This window comes from Hemiscyllium ocellatum, chromosome 28 (genome assembly GCF_020745735.1).
Source record: "Hemiscyllium ocellatum isolate sHemOce1 chromosome 28, sHemOce1.pat.X.cur, whole genome shotgun sequence".
In the NCBI taxonomy this organism is placed as follows: domain Eukaryota; kingdom Metazoa; phylum Chordata; class Chondrichthyes; order Orectolobiformes; family Hemiscylliidae; genus Hemiscyllium; species Hemiscyllium ocellatum.
The window spans coordinates 23,320,266-23,348,180 of NC_083428.1; the positions used below are offsets into that span (position 1 = coordinate 23,320,266).

At 38.6% G+C, this 27,915-nt stretch overlaps 1 protein-coding gene across 4 annotated transcripts; it reads left to right on the forward strand.

Moving 5' to 3' along the window:
• Window positions 1-496: 496 nt before the first annotated feature.
• Window positions 497-27,915, forward strand: LOC132829250 (methyl-CpG-binding domain protein 3). 4 transcript variants are annotated; one of them, XM_060846624.1, is made up of 8 exons: window positions 497-886; window positions 6,739-6,837; window positions 7,571-7,730; window positions 10,149-10,286; window positions 10,807-10,897; window positions 14,601-14,778; window positions 20,038-20,172; window positions 26,302-27,915. In XM_060846624.1, the coding sequence occupies exons 1-7, from the start codon at window positions 777-779 to the stop codon at window positions 20,165-20,167; spliced, it is 906 nt and encodes a 301-aa protein (XP_060702607.1). In that variant the 5' UTR covers window positions 497-776; the 3' UTR covers window positions 20,168-20,172; window positions 26,302-27,915. The 4 variants fall into 4 exon arrangements, with proteins under 4 accessions (XP_060702607.1, XP_060702609.1, XP_060702608.1 ...); XM_060846625.1 differs by having other exon boundaries at window positions 499-886; window positions 7,571-7,724; XM_060846626.1 differs by lacking the exon at window positions 6,739-6,837 and having other exon boundaries at window positions 498-886.

Below are 27,915 nucleotides of genomic sequence, written 5' to 3' on the forward strand. Positions count from 1 at the left end.
TAGGAAAGTTATCACAGCTGCCCTGGCCAGTAACCTTTAACATCACAAGAATAGACCCTTTGTCACTCCTTTTTATGCGGCCTTGCTGTGCATAAGTTGCATATCTCCTTACATTACAATAGGACTTAATTAGCTGCAAAGTGCTTTAGAAGGCGCTGAATAAAACGCAAGCCTTTCTCTCTCTTAAAACCCCCCACTCTCCCCAAACTGATTTAGTTTACGCTTTACTCACTGCCTGAGACAGAATGAAGAGACGGGCTGTCGGAATTGGAGGAAGGGGACAAGAGTTCTTCGGGTACTTCTCCAACTTTTGTAATAAAAATGTAATATATTTTAAATTGCGAGCCGTGGTTTCAAGTCCTTGCACGGTTTTGTTTTTGGTGTAATGGGGGGAGGGAGGCGAATGGAGCTGTTCATTGCAGACTTGTGTGTGCTGGCACTGGTGCCTGAGAGTCATGTCTCTGTCGCCCGCACGGAGGGGAGCAGCAGCAGTGAGGCGGTACTACTTCGGCGGCGCGGAGGGAGGGTTTTGGGGGCTGTGTCGGGTCGGCCTGGGGGAGGGGGGTGAGGCGGCTGCGCGGAGTGTTGTGGAGCGGCGGCGGCGCGAGGCGGGCTCGCGGGCGGTGCGGACACGGGGCACGAAGCGCCGGCGGCCCGGCCTGAAGCGACAGGGTCTCCCACATTCTTCCCCCCCCTCCCCCAGGCTACCGTTACAGCCCCCCCCCCCCCCCCCCGTCCACTAGGCCTCTGCCCACACCAAGCCGGCAATCCTGGAGATGGAAAGGAAGCGTTTCGAGTGCTCGGCGCTCCCCTCCGGCTGGAAAAGGGAAGAAGTGACTCGAAAGTCGGGCCTGTCGGCGGGGAAGAGCGACGTCTATTATTATAGGTGAGTACCCGGGGAGGGACTGTGTGTGTAGGGGGGCGGGAGGGAGGCCGCGGCCTAACGCCGGCTTCTTAGGGCAGGGGATGGCCCCGACCCAGACCCCCCGGCCGAGGCTGCACTCTCCCTCCGCAGGGATGAGAATCCTGGGCCTTTACTCAGTATTACCCCCCCCCCCCAAGCAGCTGCCGCTTTGTGCATATCGTTTGGGGTGGGGGTGGGTAAGGGTTGCATTGTGCCTCTCTTTGTCGGAGGCCACGGTGAGTTAGCTTCCACAAGACGCAGCTTCAAGTTACTTCGCGCCCCCCCCCCCCCCGGCTCTATATCTCTCACACCCCTCGCTTGAGGTTTTTTTTTGTTGATGCATGCTGTCGTTATCCACGCCACTCTGCAGACTTCTTCCCCATTCAAGTTCTGTTTTTGATCTGGATCCTTCGTTCCAAAACGCACTCAAAAGACATGGACGCTTCCGAAAGCTGTTGGGAATATAGTTAGTGGCTAGTGTTGTATGAAGGATTTTGGCACTGCGGGTGTAGTGGTGAAATAATCCAGATTAAAACTGATGAACTTCTTTGTCCATTTCAGGAATGGAGCCAGTGTGAGTAGACATTAAAACACGTGGCTGTCAGGCTTATTCTGTTTAAGTTAAATTTTAATTGCAATCATTTCTGTCTACAAACAAAAACTGACGGAGACGATCTTAATTCTGTCTCCCAAGATTTTTGTCTCATTTTAATTTGGTAGTTTTGGAATCTTTTCATGCTGCTTCTAAGCTACTGCAAACTGCAGAACTTAAAAGCAAAGTCATGAAGTATTTCCTGACAGTCATGATGTTTTGCATACTTCCCTATTTGTGATCTAGAGCAGATTTTTCGCAACTAGGATTCTGCAGATCCACAGGCGGTGAATACTTTGGCTGGGTGGCCACTCTTGAAGTGTGAGTATAGACAGTGAATGTTAGTAGACAGACCAAGATATCCAGCCAAAACTGCTGAGTAGGAATCAGGAAAGGGAATCTTGGTCTTAGTTTCTTCTTCCTACCATCGCCAGAGTTCTGAAATCAATTTGCTTCTAACACAGAAAAAAACTTTCAACCATTAATGCGTAATTGACATGAATGTTGCATCTTGCCATTTAAAAGGTGATGCCTGTGGAACCACACTCCAGAATAACTCATTTGAGAGTGCAGTTGTTCTTTCTAGTCCATTAAATGCTTATGGTTTTCACAGTAGTGGCAGAATGGAAGAAATGATTTGAGAGATGTGTTTATAGTTGCAATTTAGTTAAATTACTATACACCTTTAATGCAAACTGTGATCAATTTATTTTGGTGCATGAATTGAGCAAGTATCCATGCCTAGTGTCATATCACTGCTTTGTGAAAATCACATGGTTTTGCATGTTTGCCTTCAGTTCAATAGGACTCTTGTTTTCTGTGTACCTTGAAAGAATCATTTTAATAGGTTTACAATTATTTTTGTCACTGTACTTGCACAAAAGTGTTAGGATTTATGGGAATTGCACTATTGAGCTATTCACTAAATTTGATTAATGTGTCACTTCACTGACACATTACAGCCCATTCCCTTTTATTTAATACACTTGTACCCAGAAATTTTAATTTCTGCCATGCATATACGCACCCTGCGTATTCACAGCTTGTTTTGGTGAAATATTCCCAATGTTCATAATCCCTTTGAAGAAATTTCTCCTCATCTCATGTGCAGAGTTTTCATTGCATTGGGGAGAAAAAATGGAGATTAAAAAGGTAGTCTAAGTACATTATTCCTGTAAAATAGTGATAAGCCAAGATAATTATCCTTTTCTTTGCTAAAGCGCAATGCAGGTTAAAACTTCAAGTGGAATTATACGCGAAACATGCAATACATAGAGCATAAGAATTAGGAGTTAGAATAGCAGATCAACCCTCCACCCTGTACTGCTATTCACTAAAATTGATTAATGTGTCACTTACGTGACACATTACAGCCCATTCCCTTTTATTTAATACACTTGTACCCAGAAATTTTAATTTCTGCCATGCATATACGCACCCTGCGTATTCACAGCTTGTTTTGGTGAAATATTCCCAATGTTCATAATCCCTTTGAAGAAATTTCTCCTCATCTCATGTGCAGAGTTTTCATTGCATTGGGGAGAAAAAATGGAGATTAAAAAGGTAGTCTAAGTACATTATTCCTGTAAAATAGTGATAAGCCAAGATAATTATCCTTTTCTTTGCTAAAGCGCAATGCAGGTTAAAACTTCAAGTGGAATTATACGCGAAACATGCAATACATAGAGCATAAGAATTAGGAGTTAGAATAGCAGATCAACCCTCCACCCTGTACTGCTATTCACTAAAATTGATTAATGTGTCACTTACGTGACACATTACAGCGCATTCCCTTTTGCTTAATACACTTGTACCCAGAAATTTTAATTTCTGCCATGCATATATGCACCCTGCATATTCACAGTTTGTTTTGGTGAAATATTCCCAAGGTTCATAATCCTTTTGAAGAAATTTCTCCTCATCTCATGGCTAAATGGCTAACCCCTAGTGCTGAGACTGTGATTTTCAGTTCTCGAGTCCCCAGCCAGAGGAAACATCTTCCAAACAACAATTCTCCCAAGTCACTAAAAACTTATTTTAATTAGATCATCAGTCACTCTTCTAAACTCTGGAGATTGTGTGTGTCTAGTACTCTGTCTCTGCTCAAAGGTCAGTCCCCTCCTCTCAGAAACTAGCCAGTGATTCTTCATTATACTCCATCTAAGGCAAATTGTCTACTCTTTAACCTTAATTTATGTTAGCTTTAGATATGTTAAATGTACAAGGTATCACAATCATGTTTGTATAATATATAGATTTGCTCTTTGCTTTATATAAGTATATAATTTGTTTTTTCACTGTACATAAATTCAAAGATCTATAATTGTGTGTGTTCTGTCTATCAATCATGATAATCAGATTGTGTAACTGAGGTGTTGATTTTAACCTATTTGCCAGTAGCTTCAGAGAAGCTCCTGGCTTTTGAAACAAACTCTGTTTGCATCTTGTGTATGCTGACAGAGGTGGGACAGCTAAGTTAGAGGGGATTTATTTAGCGTACAAATTAAGAATTCAGGATGTTATGTAGGAGAGTCCTTATGCTGTGAACCTTCATATTATACAAAATGCTTTCACGTTTTAATGAAAGCAGCTTGTATCAATTTATTCATAAATTTTTGCTGACCTTTTAAAGATGAATGTCTATATAAAACATTAAGTTACCATCTGAATTTTTAGAGGTTAAGCTGAAAAATGGGAAATTGCCACTGATTTGAAAAGGATCAAGTAATCCAGTGATGGGACATGTGCATTAATGGAAGTGATACGAACGTTAGATAATTAATTTGAGGACCTTTCTGCACTGAACATAAGTTTAGACATTGTATCCTCTGTTCCCAGATTGATATATGAAGTATATAATATGAGCTTGAGAAATGGTAAATGTGAGATCATCAAGCCAGTTTGATATTGTACCATTCATAGGGGTTCATAACATTCACCCACTGGGAAAATTGAAATGAGCTTTCCATAAATCATCCACAGTGAATACAAGTCAACCCCTAGGCATCTCAGTATAGTAAATGTTGAGAGTAACTGCTGAGTCCAAATATGTTACCGTCTATGAAATAGATATTATCTATCAAATTACGCTTTTTAAATTGGTGATCTTCGATAGCATTTTTGTCAGTGAAACCATTGATTATTTGAGCACGAAGCCAATAATATCTGTTATGCAGGATCAATGTTTCTCGAAAGTAAATATTTTTGTGAAGAATGTATATATATTACTTTTATTCCAGTATTGCAAAGGATGGTCTTCTGTTGGTATAGGTATAACTGCAGAGTTTCAAGCACAAGATTTATTATTTATATGAACATCTGAAATCTTTTATAGGATACTGGATTTTATGTAAGTTTGTCATGTGTAGTGCTGCATAGTGATTGTTATTTCTCTGCAACTCAAGCCACTCTAAGTGGGCACATCTATTTTTTAAAATCTACTTTTATGAAGTCAGTAATGAAAAAACCAATAGCTAGTGGTGGACATTTCCATGCTGATGTATTTTTCTATAGTTTATATGGTACTGTCACCCATCTTTTGAAGACAAAGGGCATTTGGAACAGTTTCTACTTTCCTGCTCTTCATATAACTTTGAAATAATTGAATGCATTAATAATTAAATTACTTGTGTTAGATTTTCAGAATTAAGTCTGGAAGACTTTTATCATAGCTTTCATTTTCCTCAATCTGACATTGAAAATCTATATTAAATGACTTGGATGAAGGGACCGACTGTATTGTAACCAAATTCGTTGGTGATACAAAGATAGGTAAGAAAGCAAGTTCTGAGGACGATGCAAAGCCTGCAAAGGTTAACTGAGTGGACAAATGTTTGTCAGATGGAGCATAATATAGGAAAATGTAAACATGTCCATTTTAGCAGTTTGTCTGATAAGGCAAAGTATTATTTAAAAGGCTGCCGTATAAGGGGATCTGAGTTTCTTTCTGGCCAGCAGTAGAAGCACGACCACTGCACTGCAGAATCATTAGATTCAGTCTGCTTGAACATGCATCGGATGTACCATGTGGTACACCAGTTAAGAGAGCAAATGCTACATTGAATTTTGGTATAAAGGGATGCGGTATAAAATAAGTCTCTCAGGACTTTGGTGAGATGGTATCTGGAGTACTGTGTGCAGATTTTGTTCCTCTAAAGAGGTATATACTTGCATTAGAAGTGGTTCAGAAAGGGTTCAGTCAACTGATTCATGGGATGAAGTGTTTGTCGTATGAGGAGAAGTTGAGAAGTTTGACCTGTACTCATTTAGACCTGGGATAATTTATACACCACGAAGATTGACGGGATTTAATCAGGATATTTTCTTGGGATAATTTAGACCAAGTGAGTGCCGATTGAAAATAAGACATCTCCATTTTAGGAAATTTTCTTCTGAAGGTCATTGAGTATTTGAAATTCTCTCCAAAAGCAGGCACTGGAGTCTGGGTCATTGAATACATTCAAGGCTCAGTTATATATTTATGATTTACCAAAAAACCTACGGTTATGGGATATGTGATTTATATTTTGAGGTGTTTTTCATCTGAATGTTGAAGGACTATTTTCCAAGAGCCAGATTATTGTCTTTCAGGATATGTCCTCAAATAATGTCTTGCAATACCTATGTTTCTACTAAACTTCAGATTCCACTTCCAAGATACTACCAGACTTCAAGGCAATTTCAGAGCTGTTAAAGCTCAGGACCTTGTATCTGTTGATTGCAATTTCACACACAAAACTTTTAGAATTTGCAGACAAAAGTTCTTTTAACTAAATTCGTTATGTCTAATTTATTTCATTCGAAAATTATTACCCCATTTTATCATACCACACTAGTGGGCATTTATTGTGAAGCTGTGATAGACGGGTGAGGTAGTGTATGTTTAAAAATTTAACACCATGCCACTTTGATCTGCATAGGCAGGTCTCATCTTTTGAGATTTTAAATTTATGTTGAATAGAAGCCCAAATGTTCCTTAAGAGAACTATGATCAACTATGATCTTAAATGCACTTAGAGATGACTGAAAGTAATATTTCTGGGAAAGGAACAGTTCGACTCTACATGTTTATTAACATATTTGTCATTTTATTATTAGACCAATCCCTTGCTCTCTCAAGTGCTATCATTTTGAAGTTCTGCAAATATCTCTGAAGCTGATGGGGGTGGGAAAAATTCAAAATGCTTGATTATGTTCCATTTCCATCCCCTATTTTAAATTGTGTTTCTCCCCTCTTGTTTAGGTTGCCTGTCCATCACGCACCATTCCCTGGCCAAGAAGAGAGGCAGGTGATCTGCTACCAGGCCTCTGCCAATGTAGCTCTTGAGCTGTCCACTAGGAGGTGCGTGAGAGTCCTTTTTCTTCCCCATGGGGAAGCGTGCGACACCTTCTCCTTCTCTAGCGTGATTGAGATCAGGAGATTGGTATGTGGGGATCATGGGTCCAAATGACTAACACTGTAGAAGTTCTAGAGTTTCTGGGACTATATAAATGTGGTTACAAATTTCATTTTCTTGTTTTTTTTATCTTTTATTATTTTTTCCCCTTGAAGTCTCCCTGCACAGTTCACCTTTTTCCAGCTAAGAAAATGTTGTGGCATCTGTTTCCAGGCCTCTCCCAATGCTGCTGTATAACCAGCTGCTTTGAGGTGCATGAGGATAGTGCAAAAATGGCACTTTTTTTTTCTCTTCCCTGTGGTGAAGATCCTGGTCATTATTTTGTATGACTGTGATCAACACCTTGTTTAATGGAAAGTTCAGTATCCAAAATTTCCGACTTGTGCCATGTCAAAAGGTTAATTGTTAATGATGCCCATGAGTGTGGATTCTACATGGTTTCTTGGATTATCATGACTAATCCCTAAGTTAAAATTGAAAAGTAAACAAAAATCTAACAATGCTATTAGATCAGCAAGTGGTTTTGGTAGCATGTCTAAAATTTCTGTACTTGTGTGTATACCACATTATCAGTAGGTTTTAGTTATCAAAGTTAAATCTTAGCTTTCAAAGCCATTATTTCATTGTTTTATTTAATACATTGAGAAACCCTTCAATTTTTGTTTGCCTTACTTTTAGCCCAAGTGGAAAGAAGTTCAGAAGCAAGCCACAGCTTGCACGTTACCTGGGAAATTCAATGGATCTGAGCAGTTTCGATTTCCGAACAGGAAAAATGTTGATCAGCAAACTGAACAAGAACAGACAGAGACTGCGCTTCGACTCTGCCAACCAGGTCAAGGTATTTAAGATTTAGACATTTTCACCAGTTAATTGTATTCCACAATGTTTTGAAGAGTGATCCGTGATTCTGACTTTATTAACTCAATTGGCTTTTACAAATCTTAAGATTGGAAACAAAACAGATTCCATCCTCTTACGTTAGTGCAAACTCAACTAATGTTATGCATATTCTTCAGACTAGAGGTGATGAGATTCCTCTGTAGACCTGAGTGAAAGCCTTCGAGACCTGCCTACAGGCCTATGTTGAAATTGGATGTATAGCCAGCTGTTTGCAGATGTGAGAGGAGGATAAGCTGAGACATGAATATTTTTGCTTCCTCGTTTTGGGTGAAACATCTGATCATCACTTGGTATGGTTCAAGATTGGCAACTTGCTGGTTTTTAGAATCGGACATCTTCAATCATGTGTAATCTATTGTTGCTGGTGGAAATGCTTGGGGAAACTAGAAGTGTCAGCAGTGACTCACATGAGATAATGATTTCAATTTCCTATTCGTGCTTGTTCTGTTCTTGGTGAATTACACTTCCTTCAACTAAAATGGTTGCATTATTGCAGCATATGATCAACAATGAAACACCATTGCTCCTAATTTTCTATAACCGCTTGTCTATTTGGAAACTTTAGCTGGCACCTTAATGCTCAAAATTCCAAAAAAATTAAATTACTGTCCTGAAATAATTAGTTGAACCCCCATTAGAAACTGTTACATAAAGGGTGACCTGTTATAATAAGTGGATAAACAACTCTGTGTTTTCTTGAGAATACTTCCAAAATATATAAATAAGTCAAAGTGCAACCATGTAATTTTCTTAAAGTTTAGACACATTTAAAGGGAGGCGTTTTGACATTGAGCATTACAGTAACTAACTAATACCCTAATTGTATGCTGTCCTCACTAGGCCACAAGGGACATAGTGTCTATTGTTGATAGGTGCTGCATGATTACATTGTCAACAGAGGTTCCAATATATGGGTGATGGATGTTCATAGAATCTCTAGTGTGGAAGCAGGTCCTTTGGGTTATCAAGTCCACACTGACCCTCTGAAGAACAGCTAATTCAGACCTACTCCCCTATCCTATCCCATTCACCCTGCATTTCCCATGGCTTGTCCATCTAGCCTGCACACCCCAGGACATATTGCACAATTTAGCATGGCCAATCCACCTAGCCTGCACAGCTTTGCAGTGTGGGTGGAAACCGGGACACCCGGAAGAAACTCACCCACTCCACACAGTCACCCAAGTATGCTAACCACTGAACTATCATGCTGCCCTAAAGGAAAGGATAATAGGAAAGGAAATGTCACAAGAAGAGTTGAGTGTAACATTGCACATTTTACATAACAAATTATAGATGAAGTTAAAAAATCACACAACACCAGGTTATAGCCCAACAAATTTATTTGAAAATACAAGCTTTCAGAGTGCTGCTCATTTATCAGTGGGGCAGGTGCATAGGACACAGTTTATAAGTAAAACATTAAAGTGTCATACAACTGATGCAATGTATTAGACAAACCTAAACGGCTGTTAAGTTTTAATCATTTGGAATGGGGATGCAGGTTTCGAATGATTAAGATGTAAATCCCAAAATTTCTTTGAAGTTACAGCCCTGAGATAACTTAATGTTTTATCAACGGATAAAAAGTGACATCTCACCTCAGACAATGCATTATAGATGTGAGGTTAGAGTCTGTTTATATCCCAACCTGGAGTCAGACTGGTTTTATTTCCAAAGTAGGAATTTATAAAATGTCAAATTTAAGTTTTGTTGTTCTTCCATTGGAAAGTTGAAACATTTCAACTATTTATCATTGTAATATTCAACTTCTGACGTAATCTGTAGGGCAGAGTAGTTTGCATAACGATGTTTCAGTTGATAGTCCTGCAAGGCACCATCCATACTTCTCAAGCTGTACTATCACTGCAGCATGATGATGGCCATCAGAAGGTATATTAAGGTGAAAGACATCATAACTCAGCGTGATTCTGTCTGCCCATGCATATCTTTCAGCAGAGGGTACTTGAAGGAATTGGTAGCTGAAGTGTTTAAAAAATGAAATTGCAGAGTAGAACTTGCAGATCAATAAAGAAAGTAGATAAACCAACTTGAGACCCCTCTAAAATTGGTAAGGCAGTGGATCTTTCTCTACACCAGAAAGTTCAATGACACTCGTCATGAAATCATTATCTCGTAAAGCTGCTGAACTTCTTCGCCCCATATATTCTGATTCGTTTTGTAATAATATTAAAATAATGTCTTGAAGTTTTTAATCTTGTGTATTTTGTTAGATCTGAATGTTTAAAATGCAGTATTCTGCAGTCTGATGAATTTGTTTAGTATCATGTCATTTATAAAGTTGATAATTGCTCAGTTATATTATCCATACTCATGAACAAATTTACTTTGACAGGGCAAACCAGATCTGAACACTTCACTACCTGTTAGACAGACAGCTTCAATCTTCAAACAACCAGTTACCAAAGTGACCAACCACCCCAACAATAAAGTAAAAATGGATCCACAGAAAGCTGTAGAACAGCCACGGCAGGTAGTGATGTTTAATATTGTATTTGTAGATCAGTGAAAATGTTCTAGATGTTTCAGTTTTCTTTAATTTTTATAAATAATCACTGTTATTTCTGTTTTTCCCCTCTTTGCCCTTCCTGAAGGGACTGATGCTTGCAGAGGTATTGTTTTAATAGCATCAACAGCACTCTGGGAGTCTGCCAATTTGAGACCTTACCATGTGCAAATCAAGAATATTAGCTTATTTGTCCAAGTAGGGCATTGCTTCTACATTTAATTCGGTCCTCAACCAACCTCTCTGCACACATGCTTTTCAGCAAGCATGTTGAATAGTAATGACCAAAATGGTTTAATATTGCCAAAGGTTGTGTTTTTAAATGCTTCCCATTTGTCTGCAAGTTCTACACCACTTGGGTCAAATTAAATGGCTTTTAGTTTCTACTGTTTGTTTTTAATTAAAATGCTTCAAAAATTGTAGCAAGTTTTGAAAACTTTTTTCCAGCTCTTGCTTTTAAAATATTTATTCTTCCGTAACACTCTAGTTATTCTGGGAGAAGAAGCTGACTGGATTGAATGCATTTGACATTGCTGAAGAAATCATAAAGACTATGGATCTACCTAAAGGTCTACAAGGTGAGCTTGAATTTGAGTATATTGCTTATTTTGTTATTGGGATCAGGAGGAGATATTTGAAAATTTTGTGGAATTAATTCACTTATTATTTGCTGATGCTTGTTCCCTTAACTGTTTTTGGCTTTTGTAGTGAAGTTGAACAATATTCTAAGTTTGGATGTTTGTGCAGTTGTGCATGTTCATCCCTACAAAAATTAGCCAGTGCTGAACTAGTTTTCAGCCTCCAATCTTGTCTTCCCACTCTCTCCTATGGTTTAGCAGCTTGCTTTACTCAACCAAATTCAATGCATTTTAGCCCAATTGAAACTGTTGCTTGTCGCACACTGTGGACATATTTCCTCCTACCTGATGACTGACTGCAAAAATCTCTACCAAGTGTCCTGACCTGATGAGAGGACAGAGAAACGGTAACAACCTGACAGTTTGCTGACCTGTGGACTCGCTCCTTTTCCTAACCCCCACATATTAAAGCAGATGGGCAAAGTGTTAGTGTGCAAAAAGCAAGCTGGTTCAGTCTAGAGCTGAGATGATTTTGGCACCTTTCCTGTATGAGTATACCCCTACACTTGAGTGATCAGATTTAAAGATATGACTTGACTAGAACATAGTAGCTTTAATCATCACTCATATTGTTCCCTAATGAAGGGTGATGTCATCTCTTTCAAAAACACCATTGCTCCCTTTCAAAACAAAAAGTGATAAATCTTTGACCATCACCAACCTTGTTTTCCTCCAACGTCAACAAAATCAAATACTGCAGAAATGCTGGGTACCTTTGGCAGTTCTGGGAAAACGTCTTCAACCTGAAAAGTTCACTTTTTCCACCATTGCCAAGCTGAGCATTTCCAACATTTTCTGTTCCTCTTCCTTGAATGTATTGTTGAACAGACTTTTTATGTGGTATTTTTGACAACTATAGTTGTACACTGCTGTTAGACAACCAACAAATCACTTTTTGAATTGTTCTCGCTGTTGAGAAACAAGGCTCCTAATTTGTAATAGCCAGCTCTCACAGACAGCAGTGTGATTCTGCCTGGATGACCTGTTTGCAGTGTATTTGAAGGGTGAATATTGATTATAGAATGACGGCCGTGCAATTCTTCAGAATAATTCTAGGGAACCTTTTCTGCGCTATTGGAGTGGATAGACAAGGCCTCACTTCAACAGGCCATACAAAAGACAAGATCTCATACAATGTAGTCATTCTTTGTCAGTTTTTGTTCAATATATGCAATGTATGACACAGTATGTAGACAGGCCAACAAGGGGTGAGGCCATATTGGATTTGATACTAGGGAATGAACCTGGCTTGGTGTTAGATTTGGAGGTTAGTGAGCACTTTGACGATTAGTAACCATAATTTGATTATGTTTACAATAGCAGTGGGCAGGAATAGGGATAACTGGGGGAAAGGCAATTATGATTTGAGTAGGCAAGATTTAGGATGCATAGGATAGGGAAGAAAACTGCAGGGGATGGACACTCTTGAAATGTGGAGTTCATTCAAGGAACAGTTACTGCAGGTCCTTAAGTATATACCTATCAGACAGGGAGGTAGTTGTCAAGAGGAAGAAAGTTTTTGTAAGGATAAGGCATGAAGGCTCAGATAGGGGGCTGGAGATTTATAAGTTAGCCAGAAAAGATCTAAAGAGAGGGCTAAGAAGAGCCAGGAGGGGACCTGAGAAGTTGTTGGTAGATAGGATCAAGGAAAACCTTAAGGCCTTCTGTAGGTATGTCAGGAATAAAAGAATGACTGATTAGGGCTAATCAACGAAAGTAGTGGAAAGTGGTGTGTGGAATCTGAGGACATGGGGAAGCGCTTAATTAATAGTTTCTGTCAGTATTCAGATTGCCCTTTTCCAATGTTAGTGAGAATACGGAAATATTACTTCCTTGCATTGCCTTCCGCCCCAAAAAAGACCCATATATTGCTGCTACTTCCTATCTGGTAAACAATTCTCAGTCGTTTACCAGTATATCTAACCCCCCAATCAATTCTTTGTGCTTTAAGTTTGCACACTAACTAGTTCTCCCTTTATATATTCTATAGTTGCATTTTCAAAACAATTATGGTTGATTTGTCAAATGTTCTTTCCTTTTCATAAATCCACACTGATTTGGTGTAATCCCATTGAAGTGTTCTGTTGTTCCATCTCTAATAATTGGGCATCCTGCCTTACCCCTAACTTTTGCCTGCTGTGCAGTCTACATCCACTACTTAAATTCTGAAGTATTATGCATCCTCTGCTCTGTTTACTTTGCCATTTGCTGCTTCAATCTGTGTTCTAAATTTGCTGCTTTAATCTCCTCACCACCTTTAGAAGATCCTTATTAGATCACACTTTTCATTAATCTTTTGTTGATTGTCTATTAGGTTCAAATTTTTAACTGTGTGTACGCGCAATTTCTTGCAATATTGGCCACATTGAAAACATTGTAATATAAAAAGAGATTCTTGATAAACAGGGGTCTGATGTTGTATAGTTCAGACAGGAACGTGGAAATGAGACCACAACCAGATCAACTACAATATCTTTGGGGGAAACAGATTAAAAGGACCAACTGGTTTGCTGCTATTCCGAAGCCCTAAGTTTTTAAATGCAAATGAATTTGTTGTTGTAACTATATCTCTGAAAGAGCCAAGACTGACTGACTGGCTTCCTGGATAAATCATTCTGTGATTCTGTTTTTTGTTGGCTGCTATTCAATGACTGGACAAGAAAGAATTGAGAATGTTACCACTTTCATTTTCTTGATCTTTCCTGTGACTGATTTGGTATCAGTGATAAAATGCAAGTAGTCCACCTCTTTTTGTTAGTATGAATTTGTACTTGCCAATGCCGGATTGCATCCATCATGAATTTGTTGCATTAATTCTCACCGCCTTCATTTGACTCTCTGTCCCCATGTTTACGATCTGTTATACAGTTTGTCTTCAACTCTGATCGTTCTTTTAAATCAAAACTTGAAAGGATTCCAGTGCTGGTCCAAGGGCCTTGTAGTCCCTGCATGTCGTCTGTCATTTGGTTCCCTAACTACTATCCACTGTTTTACAGTTCCTCATCTGTTGCCATGTTTTATCTGTGCCTTAAGCTTGTGTAGCCTACCTGGGCCTGGTAACCTTATTGTCGGCTTTCTAGAGATATAGACATTCTGTGAGTGTTTCCCCTATCTAGTTAGGATGTCACATTCTCAACAAAAACTCCGAAGAGTTACAAATGATCTCTTCCCACATTAACCCAAATCTTCTGACCTGGATCAGGATTCCAATTTTTCTGATGAAAAGCAAACAGAAAAGTTGCATGCATACTTTCATATTTTGGCTCCAATGAAGGTATCCTGCAGAACTGCGGGAGTTGGGTTGAGTGACAGAGTGGTAGGTAGCTAAGGGATCTTTTAAGGTGGTCTGGATGGAGCAGCAGGGAGGTTGGGGTCAGTTTTTTTTATTATTTTTATTAGATTCCCTACAGCGTGGAAACAGGCCCTTCAGCCCAACCAGTCCACACCAACAGATCAAGGTGCTTGGGTGATGTGGAAGTTTTGGTTTAGGGTAGATGAGGAGTCGTTGGCACTTCCTTGTTTTTAAACTTTTGAAGTCACTTAAGCTGGAATATCACAAGTAAATATCATAAACTTATTAAAAGAGAATTCATGAGTAAATTGTGATTAGTAATAGAAATTGTTTGCATATTTTCTTTTTTAGGTGTGGGGCCAGGATGCACAGATGAAACTTTGTTGTCTGCTATAGCAAGTGCTCTACATACTAGTTCCAATCCTATTACTGGACAGGTCTCTGCAGCAGTAGAAAAAAATCCCGGTGTGTGGCTGAATACTTCGCAACCTCTCTGCAAAGCTTTCATGGTCACTGATGAGGACATTAGGTAGGAGCATTAATTATTCTGGCCTCTACCTTGAGCTATACTATTAAACATAAGTGTTGTGAACTGTAACAGCATTTGAATATTTGCTGTTAATTTGGAAATTAATTTTTCTTTGCTTTGTTTGGCGTAAGCAGAATTAGGATCCTATTGAAGTGCGATTTAATATTTTAGTTCGAATCTAATAAATCTTAAAGCTGAAGGTGTGATGATTAAGTTCTGAAGAACGATTACTGGACTTGAAATGTTAACTTTTCTCTGCATAGATGCTGCCAGATCTGAGTTTTTCCAGAAATTTCAGTTTTTGGGTTTTATGATTATTTCTGGTTATTGAAAAATTGAGATTGCTAGATAAGGAGATCAAGTCTTCAGTGATAAATGTGTTGATTAGCTCCCACTGGACATCAAGTAAACAAACTAATAGCTACAAATGGGAAATACATTTCATTGGTCTAAATTGTTTCGTTCCATCTCATGATGAGCCTTCAGATACAGCAGCATCTTCAGTATTTGACTGATTTAAAATCAAGTCATCTTTGGATTTATGCTGTTACCTCAGTTTTTCATACTTCATACTTTGGATCATTGGAAGATGACCTGCTTCATGCAGGTATTGACAGTACTAATATTAGTTTGGCATACAAAATTGATTAAAATGCAAGTTTGTTTAGTCCTGTTTGTGGTGTACTGACTTTTAATACTTTGGGGTTGTTTGTTTCCTTGGATTCTAGGACCCTAGATACAATGAATAATTCAGTCTGTTGTGTATAGTCATTACTTTGTAGAGTAGAGATTGAAAAGTTTGAACCATTTCATAGCTGAACTATAAGCCTTATTCATTCACGTGCCAAGATTTCCACATTTAATTGCAAGCACAAATACTTTTCAAAGTTCAATGGTGATAATTGCTGAATTATTTTGCTTTGAGCATTGTCTTTCATTTTCCCCAGCACAGCGAGAAAAGTTTGATTTACTGTTGCTGATCTATGAAAGGAGATTGAAGCAAAATTGAATGCGTTATACTATCATCTTTGAATGTTACATATTCTTCACATGACACAAGTACCCATCCTTTTCCACAGTGTTTTTTTTTGTTTCATGAGTTATTAGATATGAATAGTGAGTTGAAATGCCCAAAGAACAGGAAGGAAGTGTGCTTCCTGAGCAACTTGACTACTAGAAATTTCAAACCATTACTAGGATCAAAACTTAACTCTTTATCTCCTGGAAAGTGGCACTCCATGCATTCTATGAAATTCCAGCCAAGCCAACACACAGGACAAGTAGACAGGGTATCTAGCACAGTCTGTTCTCAGTAGAGTTCTTAAACCCATTATTGCTTGATCTTGTGGAATGTCTCTGCAGTTAGTCAGTACAAAATGTAATGATTTTTGATGAGACATCACATCCAGCTTGTAGCTGTTTGTCTTAACAATCAAAGATCAAATCTGATGATTTGTCTGCATTACCCATTATTATATGGCTTTGACATTTTGCCACGGTTTGTAAAACCAAAAGAGTAAGCAGCACCAGACTTGGCCAAATACATGTCTATTATATCTTCACCAATTTGACCCTGAGCTCCTTTAAAAGAGACTTCTATGCACAGCTAGTTAAAGAACTTCAACTGAATATTTGCTTAACTATCTCTAATTCATGTGAACTGATTTTGATTATTTATTGGATTTTAGGCAATTTGTAACTTCTCTCGCTACTTTTCTCTTTCATCTCTTTCTTTTGACGCATGTGTACATGTTAATGTGTGTCACAAACCGTTTTGCTGGGTAGTGAATATAGTAATAAACACTACTTAACCCTAAAGAATTTGCTGAGGGGCATTTTCACAAAGTAACAAGCAACACTAGCTCAACAATAACCTGCTCAATGGGCTTGAAATAAAACACAGATTGGGTTCTTTCAGTTTGTCACCTCATTACAGCCTTGGCTGAAGCATGGACAGAAATGCTGAACAGGAGAGGAGAAAGTGAGGATGACTGCTCTTTAAGGTAGCAATTGACTGAGTGTAGCATGAAGGCAACCCAGAAAAAACAGAGCCCACAGAAACTGGGGGGGGTGGGGCATCTTTGCTGGTTGAAATGATATTTAGCAGGAAGGAAATTATATCCCTAATTGTGGGCAGTCATCTCAGCCATAGATGTCACGAAAAGAGCTCCTCCAGGTAGAATCCTATGCTCAACCATCTTTTGCTACTTCACTGATGACCTCCCCTCCTTCATAAAGCCAGAAATGGGGTTGTCTGCTGATGATTGTGCTGTTTTGCAGCATATGACAAAAGAAACAATAGTCTGAACTATTCCCTGTAGCAACAACTCACTGTAAAGAAAATTCACCCAACTCCCTATTTGGATTTTTTGGTGAGAACTTGAAACTAAATTGCCCTTAATTTGCTCTTTATAATTTTAAAAAAGTGTTTGAGTACCTTGTTATCTGTTCATTCAAACTGCCACATCTTTTCATTGAATGTATATGTGATCATTTCCTCCACATTTAAATTGGATTTGGCACCTACTTACCCATTCCACAAGCCAAACTTATTGATAGTACTTGCAGTCTCTTTTAACTCGTAAGATTTTGTCAGATGTGTTTGTACTCCTTACAACCAACTAACTCTATGTTGTCTACATGAACAAAAGTTAACCTCTCAGTAAACTACTTCCTTTGATTAAGCAACATCAAAAAAATTATCTGGCATTTTATGACTGAAATCGTAGTGAACACACACTGTTTGAAGTGTTAACTTTGTTTCTCTCTGCATCGATGCTGCCAGACCTGCTGAATTTCTCCACACTTTGTATATACATTGCATCCAGATACTTTTTCTATATCTAATCACGTTATTCTGCCTGTAAGCTTAATTTACATCAACTTTTTAAAACTAATTTGTTACTAATTTGAATTGTGGCTTCAAGTGCCTACACTGACATTAGATTAACTAGTCTATGGTTTGTTGGCGTATCTCTCTCTCATTGGACAAGAATGTTGCATCGGCTAACTTTTACTTAATACAATTCATACAATTGAGCTTTTTTAAAATTGTGGCTTTTTTCTGGCTTTTTTCAACACCTGAGGCTATGTGCTCACAGGTACCTATTCACTAATGTTTTTTTTAAATTAGAACTGATACCTGTTTTGTAAAGTATTACCAAATTACTATTTTGTTCCTCCCACCATCATTTGCCAAATCTAAACATAGTAGCTAATTCTGAACTGTTAAGTTATTTGTAGTGAGTGATGTGTTTTTAATTATTTAAAACTGTACAGTAAATATTCTAGATTTTACTTTAAATACATTTTCTGATTCTAACAATCTTATAATGTTTGCGAGATAATAAATATATGCTTTCACTGTCAAGACAATCTTTCTTGTGAAATGAAACACAAGCAGGCTCTATGAGGGAATGTTGGCCTTTTTAGTGGTGCTGCCTTTTGGATAAGACATTTTAATGAGGTTCTCTTGATGCTTTCAAGTGGATGTAAAGTATCCTATAGCAATATTTAAGAATGGGAGTTATCCATAGTGTCCACCTATGTTTATTCCTCAACCAATAGAACTGAAAATAGACTATCCAGTAATTATAATACACAATCCAGTAATTCTCAGTATATTCAGAGCTGTCTTGTCTGCAGTTTGGCTGCTGTAACCGAATTCCAAATGTCTACACTTTAACGTTACTATATTAGCAGTATTGCACTTCAGAATGTTCTGATGACAAAACTGTTACATTTCCTTTTTTCTTGCAATTTGTACCAATGCCAGTAAGCAATTTGTTTTATTCCTGTCATTCTTCTGTTAGCAGCTGCATAAACCTGCATTCCAACTTTTTTTTTGAGCATGTCAGTGTCATGTCAGATTACCATTTCCCATTCACATATACATCAAGTATTGTTGGAAGAATGCTTACAGGCATTCTGAATCCAATTCTGAACCTTCAGTTGCAAGCATTTCTGTCTCAGTAATATTTGGGTGTTTACTTATACATGGGTTTTTTTCTCCCATACCTTCCCATCCATACTACCTAAACTCACCCTACCTACAGTTTGACTGAATGCAATATATAATGTTTCACTGCAACTAACAGTCAAATAGAAAAGTAAAGTTAATTGATTTCCTCTTCCATCCCCTCTGGGGTAATAAACTAATCCAGGCTGCTGCTTGTACTATGAGAGTTCAGAGTTAATTTTCACATCAATTTTCTTTAGGCATTCATCTTATTGAGATCTAGCCATTTAATGCAAAAAATGCTTACCGTGACAGACCATGAAAGTCTAGGCTTGTTTTACTCTGTTCACTAAAAGTCAGATTGTTTAGACACCATTGCAACATCTATTTAAAATATAGGTTTCATCTATACGAGAAGTGTGCTGATTACTTTGCATTAAAAGCTCGTTGGGGTTTGCTTTTCTTCAAAACAAATATTGTGCCACAACACTGCTACTACAGATGTAAGATAGTTTAACGATTCAACCCGTTGCAAGCCCAGATTAGGTACCCACTGTGCAATGACTTGTCTCTGTTTCAAGTTATGGCTATTAGACAACATATGTAAGCTTCTTGTCCATTTTGTCCTGACATTCCTTCTATCTTTGTGTTCATTTTTAAAAAAAGATCCTTCATGGGATATGGGTGTCACTGACCAAACTAGGATTTATTACTCATTCCTAATTGTCCAGAGGGCAGTTAAGTGTCAACAACATTGCTGGGTGACAGGAGTCTGGTGTAGGCAAGACCAAGTAAAGAACAGTTTCCCTACTGAAAGGACATAGTGAATCAATGGATTTTTCGAACATTCGACAATGGTTTCATAGTTATTAGGCTTCTAATTCCAGATGTTTATTGATTCCAAATTCCATCTGCCGTGGCAGGATTAGAACGCAGGTCCCAGAACATTACCAGGTTTCTGGATTAATATCTAGTGATAAGATCACCAGACCATCATCTCCACTTTTATTGCTGTCAACTATTTATCATTTCACTGAAGGACAATTGACTGGGTAAAAGTGGAAATAGGGATTAAGGAGACAGAAGTGAATGATCATTCATGAGGCAAAAGTGGAAGTGGTATTATTTATAAAGTGGCCAGTGGATTTTATATTGTCTCCCTATGCCTTTAAAATTCTGGCATGGTCCACATTAATGCCTGTAATACTAGTATACCAATTTGAGACTTGTTTGTACTGGTTGTTGAGTCTTTAATAACTGAATGTGTTACTGTTTAAAATGTGCCCATGTATTTATTGCAGGAAGCAAGAAGAACTTGTACAACAAGTGCGGAAGAAGTTGGAGGAGGCACTGATGGCTGATATGCTAGCACATGCTGAAGAATCTGGAAAGGAGTCAGATATAGCACAAGACAAGGAAGAGGATGTATAGCCAAGGTACCTTAAGAATAAGCAGAATCTCTGTGTTTATCCAATTCCTGTGAATTTAATATCTTACTGTTTTTCCACCAACCACATGCATTACAGTATGCAATTTTCATTCAGCATTTTCCATTCCTTTGGTGGAGTTGAACCAAGTTGGTTGGGAAAGCAACATAGTGGCTGACCGACCCAGTGACACACTTGTTATCAGGTATAACATGAAATTATCTGTGCTGTGCTACATACAAGTTTCCTCTACCCTAGAATATATTTGGTAAACCTTAACACTTACATTTGCTATCTAATTGTAAATTCGATACCTTCAGTTTACAATTTTGATCCTGAATTAGGACAATTGATTGCAATTCTTTAAAATCAGTTTATGCTCTCCCTATCCCCTCTCTGTCTTTGCTTAACATCTGTTTTAGTTGACCAGAGTCACAGATTTAACTGCATAATGCAATTTGGCAGTATGTTGACTTCAGGCCAGATGAAAGATTTGAATTGCTGTATGTCAGAGGTTTTCTTGCCTAATAATTTCCAGTGGCCTCATAATGCCTAGGATCGATCGGGATAATTTATCAAAGGAAAAGCCCCAAAACTCGAGGAAAGTTTATCTGAAACTGGCCCTATTCAACTACAAGTGTTAAGCGTGGTTTATGCCCTCCCTTGTTCATGTACTACTGTCAAAAAGGCAACCAAGTAGAATTCCTGTGTGTCGGGTGATGAGCTACAAACAGAAGAAATTAAAACTACCAGCTAGCATTGAACGTGTAGAGGATTTGGGATGGAAGTGCTCAATGTTCCAGTCAGAAATAGATGGAATCTGGAACAATTGCTGGGCTAAAGTGCATTTTCTTTAGGTTTGTTTTCAAAATCTTTGACCAAGTTACAAGTGAAGTGACAATGTGTTAAAAGTACTTAATTAAAAAATGTTATATGTGTAAATGTAAATCTTTGACTGTTCTGCTAAATGCTATAATTTCAGAAGTTCCTACACTTCAGTAAGGAGAATATCCTTTGTATTAAATCCCTTAAAACCACAAAATCTATGACTGTGATTGAACAAGATTTACAAGGATGTTGCCAGGGTTGGAGGATTTGAGTTATAGGGAGAGGCTGAACAGGCCTGTTTTCCCTGTATGGAATGAGCTGCCAGAGGAAATGGTGGAGGCTGGTACAATTGCAACATTTAATAGGCACTTCGATGGGTATAGGAATAGAAAGGGTTTGGAGGGATATGGGCCGGGTGCTGGCAGGTGGGAGTAGATCAAGTTGGGATATCTGATTGGCATGGACAAGGTGGACCGAAGGGTTTGTTTCCATGCTATACATCTCTTTGACTCTTAAGTGAACTTTCTTTGCAATACTGTCCAGGAGATTGAGCGGGCTGAGAGACATTAGATTGTCTCTCTGGATCCATTGATTTTAAGATTTAGTCACCTGTACCTGTGATAAAGAATGCAGTTTGTAGTCTTTTACACTACCAGACACCCCACTCCAACCAAATTCCTCAAGTACTGACATTAGACTATCTGAACAGAGCCACTGTGGAGATAGCCATGGTCCAGTGACTCTGTCTTTCCTTCTTTTTATTTGTTGTCTTTTTGGAACTACAGCAAGATCCTCAACAGCGAGACAGTTTACTGGGGTCATAGAGATGTACAGCATAGAAACAGACCCTTCGGTCCAACCAGAAATCCCAACCCAATCTAGTCCTACCTGCCAGCACCCGACCCATATCACTCCAAACCCTTCATATTCATATACCCATCCAGGTGCCTTTTAAATGTTGTAATTGTACCAGCCTCCACCACTTCCTGTGGCAGCTAATTCCATACATGTACCACCCTCTGCATGAAAAAGTTGCCCCTTAGGTCCCTTTTATATCTTTCCCCTCTCACCCTAAATTTATGCCGCCTAATTCTGGACTCCCTGACCCCAGGGGAAAGACTCTGTCTTTTTATCCTATCCATGTCCCTCATAATTTTTTAAACCTCTATAAGGTCAATCCCTCAGCTTCCAATGCTCCAAGGAAAACAGCCCCAGCCTGTTCAGCTTCTCCCCATAGCTCAAATCCTCCAACCCTGGCAACATCCTTGTAAATCTTTTCTGAACCCTTTCGAGTTTCACAACATCTTTCTGATGGGAAAGAGACCAGAATTGCGTGCAATATTCCAACAGTGGCCTAATCAATGTCCTGTACAGCCACAACATGACCTCCCAACTTCTGTACTCAATACTCTGACCAATAAAGGAAAGCATATCAAACACCGCCTTCACTATCCTATTTACCTGCGACTCCACTTTCAAGGAGCTGTTAACCTGCACTCCAAGGTCTCTTTGTTCAGCAACACTCCCTAGGACCTTACCATTAAGTCTATAAGTCCTGCTAAGATTTGCTTTTCCAAAATGCAGCACCTCTCATTTATCAGAATTAAACTCCATCTGCCACTTCTTGGCCCATTGGCCCATCTGATCAAGATCCTGTTGAAATCTAAGATAACCCTCTTTGCTGTCCACTACACCTCCAATTTTGGTGTCATCTGCAAACTTACTAACAGTACCTCTTATGCTCGCATCCAAATCATTTATGTATATGACAAAAACTAGAGGACCCAGCACCGATCCTTGTGTCATTCCACTGGTCACAGGCCTCCAGTCTGAAAAACAACCCTCCCATCACCACCCTCTGTCTTCTATCTTTGAGCCAGTTCTGTATCCAAAAGGTGAGTTCTCCCTGTATTCCGTGAGATCTAACCTTGCTGACCAGTCTCCCATGGGGAACCTTGTTGAACACGTTATTGAAGTCCATATAGATCACATCTACCGCTCTGCCCTCATCAATCCTCTTTGTTACTTCAAAAATCTCAATCAAGTTTGTGAGACATGATTTCCCACGCACAAAGCATGTTGACGTATCCCTAATCAGTCATTGCCTTTCCAAATACATGTACATCCTGTACCTCCGGATTCTCTCCAACAACTTGCCCACCACTGACGTCAGGTTCACTGGTCTATAGTTCCTGGCTTGTCCTTACCACCCTTCTTAAACAGTGGCACCATGTTTGCCAACCTTCAGTCTTCCGTCACCTCACCTGTGACTATCAATTATACAAATATCTCAGCAAGAGGCCCAGCAATCACTTCCCAAAGAGCTCTCTGGTACACCTGATCAGGTCCTGGGGATTTATCCACTTTTGTGTTTCAAGACATCCAGCACTTCCTCCTCTGTAATATGGATACTTTGCAAGATGTCACCATCTATTTTGTTACTTTCTATATCTTTCATATCCTTTTCCACACTAAATACTGATGCAAAATACTTGTTTAAGATCTCCCCTATTTTCTGCGGCTCCACACAAAGGCTGTCTTGGTGATCTTTGAGGCGCCCTATTCTCTCCCTAGTTACCCATTTGTCCTTAATGTATTTGGAAAAACCCTTTGTATTTTCCTTAATTCTATTTGCCAAAGCTATCTCATGTCCCCTTTTTGCCCTCCTGATTTCCCTCAAGTGTACTCCTACTGCCATTATTCTCTTCTAAGGATTCACTCGATCTATCCTGTCTACACCTTACATTGCTTCCTTCATTTTCTTAACCAAACCCTCAATTTCTTTAGTCATCCAGCATTCCCTAGACCTACCAGCCTTCCTTGTCACCCTGACAGGAATATACTTTCTCTGGATTCTCGTTATCTCATTTCTAAAGGCTTCCCATTTTCCACCCGTCCCTTTACCTGCGAACATCTGCCCCAAATCGGCTTTTGAACATTCTTGCCTAATACTGTCAAACTTGGCCTTTCTCCAATTTAGAACTTCAGTTCTTAGATCTGGTCTATCCTTTTCCATCACTATTTTAAATCTAATAGAATTATGTTCGCTGGCCCCAAAGTGCTCTCCCACTGACACCTCAGTCACCTGCCCTGCCTTATTTCCCAAGAGTAGGTCAAGTTTTGCACCTTCTCTAATAGGTACCTCCACACACTGAATCAGAAAATTTTCTTGTACATGCTGAACAAATTCCTCTCTATCTAAACCCTTAACACTATGGCAGTCCCAGTCTATGTTTGGAAAGTTAAAATCCCCTACCATAACCTCCATGTTATTCTTACAGATAGCTGAGATCGATCTCCTTACAAGTTTGTTTCTCAATTTCCCTCTGACTATTAGGGGGTTTATAATACAGTCACAATAAGGTGATCATCCCTTTCTCATTTCCACCCAAATAACTTCCCTGGATGTATTTCCAGGAATATCCTCCCTCAGCACAGCTGTAATGCTATCCCTTATCAAAAACCCCACTCTCCCTTTCTATCCTTCCTGTAGCATTTGTATCCTGGAACATTAAGCTGCCAGTCCTACCCATCCCTGAGCCATGTCTTTGTAACTGTATGATATCCCAGTCCCATGTTCATAACCGTGTCCTGAATTTATCTGCCTTTCCTGTTAGGCACCATACCCTGAGTTCATCTGCCTTCCCTCTTAGGCCCCTTGCATCTAAGAGCATCTTTAAAGTAATTGTCAGGATGGAGCAAACAATCTATGCTGTCCATTGCTTTACATTTATGCACTACTGAGAAATTTAGAAAAGATTTGAACATCCTTTTGTGGATTTGATTTGGAGTCAAAGTTCACATACTGCCATGAAGGAAAGACTTACGGCAGCAACATTATTTCAGTCCTTTCAGCTCATGACTGTCCTGGTGTCCATTTCCATTTGGACTGATCAGTGCCTACATCTCAGCTTCGTATTTTCAGAATTAGCCCAATTTGGATAGATTATGTTCATGACTTGAGAATTACTCTATGCACAGGTCATTCTGCTATAATGCGTATTTTACTAATGCAAATTTGCTGTAACACAACTGATAAATTGGGCGCAATGTTTCTAAAGTGCGAATTGTAAAGCATGGATTTGTTACTATTCCAGTCCCATTTGTTTAAATGGTGCTGGTATTATGTGTTTTATTATAACACTGGGTTGCACGAGAACGGAACTGCCACATTATAACAGAACCGAATGTAATTTGCTAATGTGTAGAATTGAGGTTTCCAAAATGAATAAATAGGGTTGTGGCCTGCAGTGGCAGCTTTAGAGTGAAGACTTTTTGTTTGTCTTTGGAGCTCACTTGATTATCTGCTATGGTCAAAGTCAGATTGCCAGATGGTAGGTGCCTTAACTGTTTTGTTTATGTCCTTACTATCCTTCATATCACCAACCCACAGACAGTTCACACTTGATATCATGTCTCGTTCTACGGTGTCAGTAAGATCATGGTTATTCCTATCCATCTCTTCAAAATTGATATTACTTTGCAGCCTGGAAATAATCTATTAACCGAAAGCATAGTTTTCATCTTTTGATATTGGGTTGAATCTGTCTTGCTACTTTTGTAACTGCTAATGTTTTGGGTAAGGTGGGTAATAACTTGATGAGTTTGCATAGGTGATTTTTATTTTTAATTCACCCATCCTCTGTGTGTTGGTGGTTTCAAGCTCCAGAGAAATGAAACTGCACCACTTGTACTGCAATGTTTATATTGGATAGGGATAACAGGAGAGAGAAAAAGATAATTGAACGATTAACAATTGTTGCTCCTTCATATTGGCCTGTCTTTTAGAAGACGGATAATATTTTGTCATAGAATATTTTAAAAATGTCCTTTTCGATGAATGAGCCCCTGACACAATGTTATGTTGCTAGGTTTTTGTACATTATAGGCTATTGGACAACTTTATTTATCTCTGACCTGAGTTTTTGATTTGATGCCGAGGCCAAATATCGTTTGCTGTCATATCTTTTTAAGCGGTCAGGGAACCCGTTTTGCATTGTTTCCGGTTAAACATTTTGAAATATTTGCAATAACATATGTTGAGTAAAGCGCTTACTCTTTTTGTCATATAATATGCTCATTCAAAAGGTGCATTGGCATATAACTATCCTGTCGACACCTGAAACCCGAGTCTGAATCTAAACCAATCAACAAAAATTCAGTTTGGATGGACCACATCTGAGCTAGGTTACAAGTAGTCATTTCACAACTGATAAGTTGTTCAAGGCCTTAACAGAGAAACTTGATGCTTGTTGGTAGCACTTTATAATGCTTTTGTCTGCAATTCATTTTCATTTGTTTTCTTGGCAGGAGATTCTTAGAATCCAATATTTTTCAGGGAAGTATGGACATAAAGATGAGTGAAAATATTCGTAAGGATGAGAATCACTGAATAATTGTATCATTTGGAATTTCTGCATCCAAACTGGTTTATAATATGTTTGAAGAACTACTTTTCCAGTTTAAAAATAAAAGTGCTTTTTGTCAGATGGAAACAGTCATTGTGATGGGCATGTAGACCATTGCCAGTAATCATTTTTAAACTTGAAGTTTGTTTTTATATGCTCACATTTTTTAAAGCTATGTAAAATACTGTAAAATTTGATATGTGCAGGTTGTCTGTTGGTAGGTATATTCATTGTTTGTGGTTTAATCGTGAAATAAGCATACATCTCTGGTGACGAGCGCCAGAAAATGAATCCAATATTTCTAGTTTTGTATGTTGTGTTTCTAGGCCATTGCATTCTTAATCCTGTAATGAGGCAAACTGCATTCATGCATGTTTTGTGGAAAATTGTTTTGCAAGTGTTTTATAATGCATGTTTCCAATTCTTCCCCACCTTCAGTACATGTACATTGTGTAGTTGAAGCAAACTGTAAAAGCTGGAATAGCTTGTTAATAAAATCTGTTTACTAAATATTTTTTATTTGTAATGTTTTGCAGGTGAGCTGATGCACCATGCCATTAGATTATAGAATTATTTAATGTACTTCTCTAATCTGTATTTGGAATCAGCTGCAAGCCCACAAAGACAAAAGACCATGAACAGTTATCATGGTTTGGGATTTCTTTCAATGGAAGAGATTTGAGAGTTAATATTTGAAGTGTTAAAACTGCCCCTTAGGTTTAAAAGGTCACTGAAACAAAGGCTACAGTTATTGGGTCGTTTATTGAAACTAGACCTGCTAATATTCAGACATTTGTGCTCAAGTTGCAGTTAGTTTAAATCAAGGTCAGATTTGATATCTCTTTCTTGTGTGTCTGGAAATGCAAACAGCTTAACAATTTGTATCTTAAAGTGTCAGAGTCAACCTTGGGAAAGATGAAATTAGAATGTGCACAAAAGATGTTATGTATTTTAGACTATCGGGGTATTCTGCTGCAAACCTAAGTTATAAGAAAAATGGACCAACATTTATATGTGCCTTTCACCACCTTAAGTTGCAAACAAGTACTTTCGATAAGAGTCAAACATTTTACTAATGTAGACAACCTGGTAGCTGATATGTGTTCAGCAGGGATCTACTAACAGAAAAATGGTAGTGAACAGTTAATCAGCTAATTTTTAAGCAGAACTCTGGGCAAACATTTCCTTGTTGCTCTTCAAAGTAATGCCATGGACTTGTGTACACTTGAGATGAAAAGTCATCTAAAAGATGCGCCCCTGACAATACACAGATCTGGACAATCGACCTAGCTTTTATACTTGGGTCTTTGGAGCAGAACATGAACCCATAACCTCAAACACGTTCCTGAATGAATGCAAAATGTTTGGACCACTGAAAACCGTCACCATTGCAATTGCTACGTGCGTATCACGTGTCGGTGCAAAACTTGAATGATGACCTTAATCTGAAATAATCATCCTGTCTTATCAATTTAGCAGTTCTGTAAATTAAAGCTGTATGAAATTTATGCAAAAA

Excerpts from the sequence above, each read along its gene's own strand:
- LOC132829250 (XM_060846624.1), top strand. The coding sequence starts at position 777 with ATGGAAAGGAAGCGTTTCGAGTGCTCGGCGCTCCCCTCCGGCTGGAAA. Across the intron at positions 7,731-10,148 it reads ACTCTGCCAACCAGGTCAAG|GGCAAACCAGATCTGAACAC; the intron begins GTATTTAAGATT and ends TTACTTTGACAG. Across the intron at positions 10,287-10,806 it reads CTGTAGAACAGCCACGGCAG|TTATTCTGGGAGAAGAAGCT; the intron begins GTAGTGATGTTT and ends GTAACACTCTAG.